Genomic DNA, 11,781 nt, shown 5'->3' with positions numbered 1-11,781 from the left:
TTTTTTTTTTTTCTTTTTAACCTCCTGACAGGAAGTTCTCCAATTTACTTTCTTCAGGAGAGTCCAAAAAAGGAAAAAGCAAAGGCTTATGACAGTAACGAACCTGAGAAACCAGCAGGGCACCAGTCAAACATTTATACACCGCTAAAAGGTAACAGCACTAGTTTTATCAGTACCTTTTCCATGATGTAACAAACGATTGCTTAAATGTGCTAAAATGATATTCATTCAGTTCTGTTAAGAGAAGGGGAGTTGTTGAGCTGAAATCTAAATGGATGAAGTTAAAAAAAAAAAAGAGTAATTTTTCAGGATGTCCTCCTGCTCATGAGTCAAATTAAAACTGGTTGTAGTACGACAGTCATCTGCTTGGATGTAAAGTTTTAAAGTTCAAGATAGTGCAGCCTTAAACTTTGATAAACTTTTTTTGAAAAGCAATGCAAAAATGAGTAATATTATACCTCCTTCAAAAACTGTTGTAAGTTCTTTAATCTTTCTAGAAGATCTTTAATCACCTCAGACAAAGCAAAACAAAAGCGATCCTCTTCTGAAAAGATGAGATACTGACTTTTGCAAGGGGAAGCTGACTATGCCAAGTGATTTCAAAGTGAGGGAGCACTTCTTGCTCATTGCTCAGAGGTTTTTCCTCAATGCGTGCTACAGAAGCAATAGGGAAATACAATGAGGATGGGATACTTTTTAGCCCAGCAGAAGGTAGTTATGTTACTAGAGGTGGTTTGAATACATCCAAATAGATACACTATGGAAAGGAGGTTTTTAGGAGAGCTGTCAGAGTGTGAGGCAGCGGCTGGCATTTGTTTGGTCAGTAACAGTCGTCATCACACGGTGTTTGTGGGAGTGCACTGAAAGCAATTGTGAGTGCAGACCAACAAAACCCAGACATGAGCCAGGTAGCTGAGATGTGCACGAGAACACATCGCAGTCAGCCTGCTCTTTCCCAGGAGCTCATGCAGGCGTTTTGCTTGGGCAGCTAAGGACGTGCCCATGTTTGCTGGAGTCCCCCCGATCTGCCAGCAGTGTTGTTAAGGTGTGGTAGCTTTACACTGTAGAGTTCCTGCTGAATAGTTGTGGTTGCAGAAGTGACAAATCTGTACCCTCTATTAGCAATAAATTAACACTGCTAATTTAGCATCGCTTGCATTTTGTCATTATTGCATTGTTCATTTTTAAAGAAAAAAAGGATAATTTTGTGTCATGTTGGGAAAAGCAGGGTGAGGGACCAAATGAAGCCCTTTCTATTAGATAATGGAAGCTCTCCCCATCTACAGAGGGGTCTAAGAGGCTGTCGTGGTGCAGGCTTGGCTCGGCAGTACAGTGTATACTCAACCTTTGAAGATTTCATAGAAAAGGCTAAAAGCATAAATGGCTTGTCTGTCTTACTCTGACCTCTGATGTGATAAGCAAATTCTTTAATTGTTCTTTGGTTTCAGAAAGAAGGGCAGAATTCCTCGAGAAAAATCAAGAGCACCGCTCAACTGCATTACGGAGTAAGTTGAAAAATAGATGCCCAGTAAAAGCAGGACACTTTTGTAATTAAGTGAGAAGTGCAGAATTGTTTGCCTTTCCTCTGCTTACTGTTTTTCTCGTGCCCTGGGATACTCTGTGTGGGAAGGTGGAAAGGGACCCAGGAGGCAGATGCTAATGGAAGCTGGAGAAAGCAGCACGTTCCAGAGCCCTTCTATGAGGTTATTCAACTCAGTGGCCATAGAAAATTACCCACTTTTTTTTTTCTGCTCTGTCAGGAAATGGAGTTGACTCATGGGACAACCAGTAAGTGCAAAGCAGTAGTGGTGGTGTGGGGGTTGTGGAGGAGAGCTGAGAAAGGGAACAAAATCTTCCCCTTTTGGTAGCAGTGAATGTTGGATTAGTTTGTACACGCCACCTTCCCTTCTAGCCTTTCCCTGAGGATTTGTGGCCTGCTGAGGTTGAATTCGTTGTCTGATGCTCCTGAAGAGAAGCAGCATTTTTCTTTGCTGGCAAACTCCAGTTTGTTCATCTCATGACTGATCCTTTGTGTTTCCGCTTTTTATCTTTGGTTGTTTTTGTGGATTTGTTTGTTCATTTGTTTGTGGGGTTTTTTTTCCCCTCTTGGAAGAGTACTTGAAAAATGGAGAGGAAAAAAAAAGCTCTAAATTCTTAGTAGCCTTCTGTTCTTAAATCTCAGTGCTTGTTTTTGTCCTGAACAGATACAGATAAACGAAGTCTTGCAAATCATAATTCAATCTGGAGAGCCTGGGAGGGTTGTTTGGGGCTTTTTGGTTTTTAATCACACTGCCTTCCAGAGGAGAAGCTCATCCTGTGGTAGCTGCACATCTGTGAAACGCCTTTGAGAAATGAATTGATGCAGGGAGTTCTTGCTAGCCTGGTACTTTTTCTTTCCTGTGCCAGAGGTAATAGGTGCTGCAGGAGTGACCAGTTGCGTGTTGGGTGAAGAACTTTGGAAGACAACTTGAAACTCTGAAAGCTCTGAGTGTCTGTAGAAGTTACACCTTTTGAGTTTGGCAAGACAAAACATTTGCTTGGCCTTCATGCAGATTGTGTTGTAAATAAGGCAAGGTTCTTGGGTAGGATAGGATCTGGTTTTAGACTGTTCATTGAAATATTTTTTTCCTTTTAAGAGATGAATCACAGCTGTCTCCTAAATATGAAACCTAGTCCCTGCAAATAGGGCTACATTGTAAAATACTACAGAATTGAGGTAATTTGGATCTCTTCACTATTAGAATACTTACATAAGCTTAGCCAGTTACAAGCTCCATGTCTGTGCCCTATTGAGGTGAGGGGCTGAAATTACAGAATAGAGTGGTTCATGAAGCCAGTTAAGCTCCGGCTTAAACCAGAGCTGCTTTTAGCACCTTCTGCCATTGCACTCATACAGAAAACAAGGTATAGAATTTATTTTAGCATTCTTGAAATAACTACTGCAGAGTGTCTTTGTTCAGTTTATTCTCGGTAGTGCCATAGACAGTACCCTGATTCAGTTATATTAGTAAAGAGCCTTCAGCTTTGAACCAGTTCATAAGAAGCCAGAAATTCTCATGTCTTTTTAATTAACTGACTAAATGCAGAAAACATGCTGACCAATAATTGCACTGTATATATTCATGCTGGTCTCTTGGGAAAGTTGTTTGTAACGCTCTTATGGATAATTCCCTTGTACTTTGCTGTCTGAGCCCATTTAAATAAATAGACCAAAAGTATATTTTGGAGTTGAAAGCTTGCATTTTGTTTTAAAAGCACAACTCATCCCAAGAAACTGACTGCTGATGAAGCAAGCCTCTGACTCGAGCTAGAAGGAGAGAGGATATAAGACTATGCCTTTAACATATCACTTTTCTTTTGCTGCTTATATCTCGCATTCTGATGCTTTTTTAGTATATGTGTTAATTGAGCTTCCGTTTCTCTGTCCTTCAAATTTTTGAGCAAAATTAAGGAATTTAATCAGGACATGGGATCCTTGTGCAGAAAATAACAGGCGGTTAAATTTCTGCCATTTTATCATCTTGTGCTTGAAATGCCTCTGGTTTTATTGGCATAACTTTTCAAGAGTTAAAAATCCTCGGGGTGGTTTGCGATAGGTTGGGGACTTGTACTTTTTACGCATGATTGTCACAATGGCTTAAGAACTGGCATTTGGCAAAGGCATCGATGGGGAGCTGCTCTGCCAGCTGAATGGTACTTCTCAGGTCAGTAACAGTGGTGTACGTATCATTTTCCTTGTTCAGGATGTTTTCAAGAACAGAAAGCCCTGTACTCGATACAGCCCTGCCCGGGATGACAGCACAGCCATTTACTTCAACAAGATGTTATTCAGGGCTGCTTTGTTAACCTTCCTGTAAGCTTTCTAGAAATTTAAATGTAAAATCATAACTAACAACAGCTTTTTTGGTGAAAATGACACAGTTTGGTGATCTTAACTCTTTGCCAAATTCCCTGCTGGAAGATTGGTTGTAACTGTTGTCTTAGTATTTTGCTTATGTTCCTTTCTTAATCTCTTAACAGGCAGAAGTAAATTTCAAGATCAGCCCAGTATAGGGAAGCAGTCACAGCGTTTGGTCAAAAGTAAGACTTCTGCTTTCACTTCTATTTCATGCATGTATTACATTTAACTATTTTCATGCCTGTCCAAGTGTTAGATTTCCTGGTAGGTGGTGTTAAACTGAGGGTCTTGGCCAAAACGGGTGACTTGCCAGGGCATGTATTTTCAGCAAGAAGGAAAGAAGGAAGTGTGTTGTATCATATGTAACATTTCCACCTGAATTTAAGGTCTTCCATCTGTAGTGCTTACAAGATTTTCTGCAAGATGAAAACTGAGGCAGGCCTGGTGGTGTTCTTACTTAACAGCAGTTGTGTTGCTGTCCTGATAAAAGGATATAGAAAGTTAGCACGAGGTATACAGCTCTTTCCTGTTTCCAGGAAGGTTAGTATATTTTTTGTCACTAGTTTTCTTGGGAACAGAATTGAGCCTTATGCTTTTAGTGTTAATTTAACTATTCAAATACAAAACCAAATCAAAGTATCTGATATTCTACATGCTTCCTGTGCACTGTTTGCTATGTGTATTCTTTGTGAAGCTGGCTGATCCAAAGACCACAAATGTTTTCTGATAGTGTTGATCATCAGTGTTTGAGATGCAAATCTCAAATCTTTTTGTCCTTCTGGGGACAGGGAGGAGTAATAACAACACACAAGCTGTTCTAGTGATGGCAGGTTTTGTGTAGGGCTTTTTCTGCACAGCCTAAATGTAGGACAAACCTTGACCTTTTTTCAGAACCATTTTAAGCTTAGTTTGGATTTGATTGAATAGGGTGGAGTTTTGGTAAACTTTAAGAAGAGCCTCTTCATCAGAAGAGTGTCCGATTTCTTAGTCAATCTGGAAATGTGTAAAAACATCCTTTTTAATAAGTTGCTAAAGAAGCTCACGGTTGTTTGGGTTTTTTATTAACTAGAATATCTTCTTTATGCTCTTCAACTGCTATAGCAGTAGCTTGAGAGTGGGATGAGTTCATTGAATTCTACTGTTTCCTCTTATTTTGCTCTCACTTGTTGACTTCTGATTCCTTTTAAAACATTGCTTTCTTTCTCTTTGCTTCTTCTTTCCATAGATGATGGTGAATCGCAGAGTGGATTTCACAAGAGGTGGACTCTGTTACTCGTTCTGTTAATTAGTGTCCCATTGCTCTATGTCCTGTGGAGTGGAATGCCACGTTTTCTAGATGGAACTTTGTCAAGTAGAGATACTGAAATTCTACAAGCATTTCGGGCCCGGATGAAGGAACTAAAAGATACTTACCAAAGTCAGGACCCCAATCTGTGGAAAAGAACCCACGTGTTCCTTGAGAAACATCTTAATGCTTCCCATCTGCCCTTGGAGCCGGCCATCTTACTGTTCACAGCTGGCCGAGAAGCTGAGAAAGCACTGAGGTGCCTAAGTAACAAGATTGCTGATGCTTTTGCCTTCTCCCAGAATGCTACTACCATCCAAATTAATGGGGCAGACAAAGCCATATTGGACAGTGACACTGTCAAGCTGGAGGTAGATAACGAGCTCAGCTCTGGGTTCAGAGAAGGCAAGAAGGTAGCAGTGGTGCATCGATTTGAGTCACTGCCTGCAGGCTCCACCTTAATCTTTTACAAGTACTGTGACCATGAAAATGCAGCGTTTAAGGATGTGGCTCTTCTGCTGACAGTTCTCCTGGATGACCAGTCACTGAGAAAGAGCCTCACCTTGCAAGAAGTCGAGGAGAAAGTCCGGGATTTCCTCTGGGCAAAGTTTACCAGTTCAGATGTTCCTAGTTCTTACAACAGCATGGACACAGATAAGCTGAGTGGACTGTGGAGCCGTATATCTCATCTTGTGTTGCCTGTTTGGCCTGAAAAGGGCCTCCCTGTGGAGGGATGCACATAAAAGTTATTGGAGAGGACTGGGGAAAGGAGACAGAATGTGTATGTTGCAATGGCTGAAGAGGGAAGACCTTGCTGTGGCTGCTGAGCTCAGGCAGCGCACAGTCCTTTCAGTGCAAAGAAGTTCCACCAACTGGCAGGGTTGTTTCTGCTCAAGTATCTGAGACTTCTCTAAATAAACCACAGAATGTGAGCACGGAGCTTGGTGGTTGTTGGTAAGTTGTGTTCAGTGACTCATTCAGGCTTGGTGTCCTGGAGCTGAAGTAAGAGTCCACTAGTGCGGAACCACTCACCTGCTTAGGAAGCTGTCTTGGTGCACTGTTGGCTTTGCTGTCAGGATCCTTTTCTGGTGGTGCATAAAGCTGGTATTGCAGTTGACAAGGTAATAATAAGATGCAAAAACATCACCTTCATCTGCCAGAATTGCTTACTTTTCTTCTAATGTAAGAAAAAAACCTCCAAATTATGATAAAGCAATGTGAGTATAAGCACAAGCTCTTTCTTGATCCATCTGATCACAACATAGATGTCAGCTGTCACTGGTGACAGCAAAATGGCAAAATTGCTTGAAAGATTTGAAACTTGTAGAGAACCTTTCAGCAAGCATTTCTTCCTTAAGTAAGCCTGTCCCAAACAGTTCTGGAAAGTGAGAAAAGCCAAGATACAAAGGTTTGCTTCATGTTAGTAGTACTGATGTCAGTTAAATAATCTCTCAGCACCTCTTTGCAGCTTCCAGGAATTCTCTGTCAAATTTCTGCAAGTCTTAAAAATCTGGGAGGAAATGGCAAAATGTCAGTCGTGTATGTAATAAAGACACTTACATCTCCTTTCCAGACACAAGTTTAAGAAGACATAGGTTATTTCTCATTTTAATAAGATAATTATTTTTGCATCAAGAGAATTTATTTATTTGTGGTACTTGGTATCCTAGAAAAATAACCTTTCTTCATGCACCTGCCTCTAACCTGCTGCTTGCTGTATAAGCCTCTAGTGAAGTACAGATTAGCAACGCATGTTTTTAAAACATTTTTTTAGAGTGCCTCATGCTGAGAATCCCTCACAGCAGTCTAAGAACATGAACTTGTTTCTGTTGTAAGTACTTTGTGTAAAAACATAAGCGAATCGCAGCACTTCCATTTCTTTGCTGTTAGTGTATGCTCTTGAACTATTGCTCCATGTGCATTTGGTTTCTGGGAATGTGTGAAGACTGCTCTCAAATTAATAGGACGTTTGCTTGTAACAGCTGAGAGATTAGTGGCTCTTGGATCCATGCTTTACTCGCAAGCCCCGTGAGCTGTCCTGATACAAAAATTCCTTAACCAGGAAGCCTCTTCAGGTGCTGGATCTTCTGGCTTTGTGCAAGCAAAGGTTTGGGGTGTTAAGTGGAGTGGACCAAAATCACCTTAAGCATAAAAAAGAACACAGTTTGAGAAACTGTGGTGACTTAAAGCAGAGGTGGATTTGTTCTAACCACTGAGAGCCAGCAATGGATAGTGCTTTTTATTTTAATGGGAAGAAATACAAATAAAAAGACATGGAAGTGCTACTGTTCTGGATGTTTAAGAATAGCTCAGGAAGGAAGAGATGGCATTTACATTTTGGACATTTCACTGGACAAATGTTTTTTAAAAAAACAACTGTGACTTATTTCTGAGTGTGTCCTGATAGTATATCTGTTTGTATATTATGTAAACTATTTTAGTAATCATTAAAAATAAATGTACTTGTTTGTTTTATAAGCTGTTTTAAGATTTATCCATTGAATGTTAAGTGGACAGACTTTTTTTAATATGTCTAAGATTGTTCCTTTGACCAAATACAGATGTCTAAAACAGAAGCTTTTGCAAAATTTAGAACTTTGAAGAAACTTGAGTGGAGTGGTAGATTCTGGGATGCAGATGCATGTGTTTGATATCATCAGGGCTATTCTCTAAGTGGACATTTCGGGGAAGTGTAATAGCTCTGAATTGTCTTTTACTTGTTCTTGTACTGTTCCTCAGTCCTGGTTTCAGCTGGAACTAATGATAAGATATGGTTCACTTGTTTCATTAGTCTGATACAAGAGTCAGCAGCTGACAAAAGGGATGACTTCATCCTTGTTCCGCTCCTAGCCGCCTGGTCCTGTACCTGTGCTGTGGCAAACTAGTGCACTGTGAACTGGAGGGACAGATTTTACCAAAACTAGCTTAGAAAAAAGTATATACCTAGCAGAATTGGCAACCCCCCAAAAAAGACTAAGTTATGACATGGAAGCAGGAGATTATATGCTCTTTTACTAATAAAACATATGTAATCAAGGTTATTTTCTGTTTCTCAAACTTTTCCCCCAAGATTACGGGGTATTAAAGAGCTGTGTTCCCTTGTTTCAAGACAAAATAGGAAGGTGCCTGGAAACTAAAGACTTTTAATGTTGTGCTAGATAAAGGAGAATAACTTTTTTCCTTGATTTGTTAACTGTGAGGAAAGTGAGCTCTATTTCCAAATACACGGTGTGCTGCTTAGTCTGGAAAAACAAAGCAGAACCAAGATGCTGTAGACACAGGCCCCTTCTGGAGGAGGGGAAGCCTTGGGATTAGACTGTTTCTGCTGTTGAGGACATAGGTCCTGATTGTGGCTTTGTCCTTAAAAGGCTCTCATTAAATATCCACAGGTACTTAATGCAGATCTCATTAAGTAACTCCTCCTCAGCCAGAGGTGAGGAGTAATGTCTGTCTGTGTTGCTCATAGGCAGGTGATTACTATCCTCCTTGTCTAATTACTTCATTGCCTGCAGCAAACATAGCCATTTGATGTTTTCCAAACTGTAGAATACTTCGGCTGCTTCTAGAGAAATCTCACTTCTGAAGTTGAACTGTCCCTAACCGTCAGCAGCTCACCAAATTAAATAGTCTGTGACAGCAAAAATGTGCTTATATAGAGCAAAGACACCAGGTCTGGCCTTGGGACTGAGAAGGGGATTCTTCTTGTGCTGTGAGCGTAAAGAACACAACCTTTGGGCACAACACAGATATCTGGGGAGCAGAACCAGCTATACACCAATTTGCAGACAAAATTTCCAGCACTTTGCAAGTTGGACTGGAAAACAATCGAACTGCTGCTTGGACTGGGAGCAGATGGACACCCTTGCAGGTAGTGGAGTGTGGCCCCTCTTCTGCTGGTCTTGCCATCACCTTCCTGCACCAGGAGGATGGCAATACCCACATTGTCTGACCTAGAACAAGATGAGGCCCCCTCTGTTGTTACCTTGTCTCTCACACCTTGCTCTGAGTCACGCTGTGCTGAGCAGTGGAGTTTTAAGCGTGCTAAGCAGGTTTGTTAAAAGGACTAACTTTTCCCCCTTGTTTTTTCACACCAACAAAAGCATTTGCTCATTGTCTGCAAATTTAAAAAAAAAAGTCAATGTTTTCATACCTTTTTTCTTAATGTTTTGAACTAATAATCGATTCAGCTCAGAGAGTGCAAAAGGCGAGGTAAGCAGCGTGTTAGGGTAGGCACAGAAGTACTTGCTGTACAGAATGCAGCTATAAGCACCGTCTGCAGTGCAGTCGCCAGCATGCCCTATACAGGAAAAAAAATCTGGTGGTGGAGGTGTGTAATGATACATGAACAACTTGCCAGATTCTGTGCCAAGACCCTGTAGCGGAGCTAGAAAACTACGAGAACAAATCTGAAGTGATCCCTTTATTTGACAAGCATAAATCATGCAGTGAACAATTTTTCATGCATCGTTTCTGCTGTAAGACAAACTGCAGTATTGTAGGAGTATGGGGAAGGTGGTGGTAGGGGAGGGGTTCCTGTAGTCCTCACAGCTGTCCTGTGTCCTGTTTTATTGTCAGCTCCTGACAGTTGGATTTATAATTGAATGCCTGGACAACCTCATTCCATGTCCAACAGGTGGAAGCACCCTGCCCCAAATTCCTCCGTGGCTCTTGGGAGCCACGTCAGTCAAGGAAAGGGGGGAGGGCGTCTGGGGGGGAAGACTCGAGCTTCACTTTTGGCTGCAATAGCCAGCTGCCCTTTTCTAATTTTAGAAGGGGTGTGCAAGAGTACTATGGAGTGGAAAACTTTCCAAACCTCTCTCTTAAAGCTGCGATAACCAAGTTAGTGTAAAATGAGATTGTGGCTCTTTATGCTTAACTCACTGTCTCTATCCACCACTTTCAGTGCTTGGGCAGTGCTTGCTGCAGGTTTCTCCATTGCTTCGCAGTTTAGAGAGCAGTTCATCAGACAGGAGCGTGTTCGATTCTTCCTTTTCTCTCAGCTGTGGCTGTTTGCAGGTAAATAGTTTATTTCTAATGTTATTTCCCAAGATGGTTGCGTTTTCTGTAATAATGTCTTTCTCTTTTCACCTGTCAAAGCTTTACGCCCATTTATAGAGAATCTTTGAAAAAGTAAGCTAAAGTTTCACAATTAAGTTCCACTAACAGATACCAAGAATAAATAGAAGGCATAAAGAAGCAAAACCAGTAGACAAACCTTGCCTTTGAATTTTATTTCATGGACTGAAAACAAATGATTTTCATGTTTGAGAAAATCTTAATGTGATGCCTTGTTTGCCTGAAGATGAAAAGGAGCAGCGTGAAACTAGATGAACTGCTTCGAAGCAGAAAAGAGAAGCTATGTTTAAAAGCATAATTAAAGACATGCATTACAAAAGTGCTGAATAATTTAAATAGGCTGCCAATCCAGCAATATTAAGCAGTAAATTTAAGCAAACCGTAGGTGATGATGGGGAATGTAAGAATTTAATTTGCCCTAGTCTGCGATTAGGGCTCCCATACTCTGTAGTAATGTTTTTATTGACTGAAAGTGTCATCATTATTATTATTACTTACAGTCTTCTGCACTTGGGAGGAGCAGGTTTGCTCTTGGAGGACTCAGGAGGGAATTAGGGACTACTTGCCACGTTTTCCCATTGGAGCTGCGCTCGTCTTTCAGTGTTCGCGTAACTTTTCCCTCATCTGGCAGAAGAAAGAAAAGTTTTCAAAGGTTTACCCACTGACATCTCAGGCTTACCTCTTGTTTCAAAGCAGGGATGCTTACGCTGGAAAGTATACCCTGTAATTAGTTTGTGTATGTAAAAGTGCCAAATTAAGGTTAAATGGTTATCTTGTAATTTTGACGTGATTAAGTTCTGTGTTGCCTAAGCTTCACAGCTATAATGGTCTCTCAAGTGCTCAGGGTGTTTGCATACGGTGTTCCCATATGGGAATAATTAAAATACAAGATGCTCACAAAAGGAGAGGCTATGTAAAAATGGTTTAATATTTATTTTTTTTTTCTAAGAGAAAAAGGGGAGGCAGGGGGAGGAAGCTCCAGTAGTTTTAGTGGTCCTTTAGTGGTCGGGGTAGGTAACTCTCTGCCCCCATACTCTCCCAAGAAATTTGGCATCTGTAGTCAATCACACTAATTGTGACTGAAAACCAGACTCTGGTGAAGTTGTAGACAAGCCCTGCAGGAGACATTCCAAAAGAACTATACAAAGAATTTATTTTTTCCTATTCTAATAACTTTCCTTTGTCAGCAGAAATAATTGTTACAGCTGGATAACATCTTAGACCTGTTTTTGAAACGTGGGTGGTTTCAATGCATCTTTGGGGCAGAATCTGTGCAGCAGAAGATTGTATACTAAGAAACTCTTCCGGGTTTATGACGACTGTTAAAAGTGAAATTAAGGCAGTGGTACTCAGTCAGGCCTGTGAAATTTTGCAAATGTTGTTTACTTAAATTTGGCAACTGCGAGATTGTAATCGGAGCCACTTTCATTTTGCACAAAAGTTCAATTATTTTTATAAAGATGACTTAGCTGTGAACAGAAACGACTAAAAAGCGGTGCCCTAGTTTCGACTGGAGCTGCTG

At 40.8% G+C, this 11,781-nt stretch overlaps 1 protein-coding gene across 1 annotated transcript; it reads left to right on the top strand.

Annotated features, from left to right (window-relative positions):
- The first annotated feature begins 5,218 nt into the window (after window positions 1-5,218).
- On the top strand, window positions 5,219-5,926 carry LOC104536157 (torsin-1A-interacting protein 1-like). The gene has a single exon (XM_010178703.1). The coding sequence runs from the start codon at window positions 5,219-5,221 to the stop codon at window positions 5,924-5,926; it is 708 nt and encodes a 235-aa protein (XP_010177005.1).
- Window positions 5,927-11,781: the final 5,855 nt, after the last annotated feature.

Source organism: Mesitornis unicolor, unplaced genomic scaffold, assembly GCF_000695765.1.
Source record: "Mesitornis unicolor isolate BGI_N332 unplaced genomic scaffold, ASM69576v1 scaffold22672, whole genome shotgun sequence".
Taxonomy (NCBI): domain Eukaryota; kingdom Metazoa; phylum Chordata; class Aves; order Mesitornithiformes; family Mesitornithidae; genus Mesitornis; species Mesitornis unicolor.
This window is presented reverse-complemented; position numbering and strand designations above follow the sequence as displayed.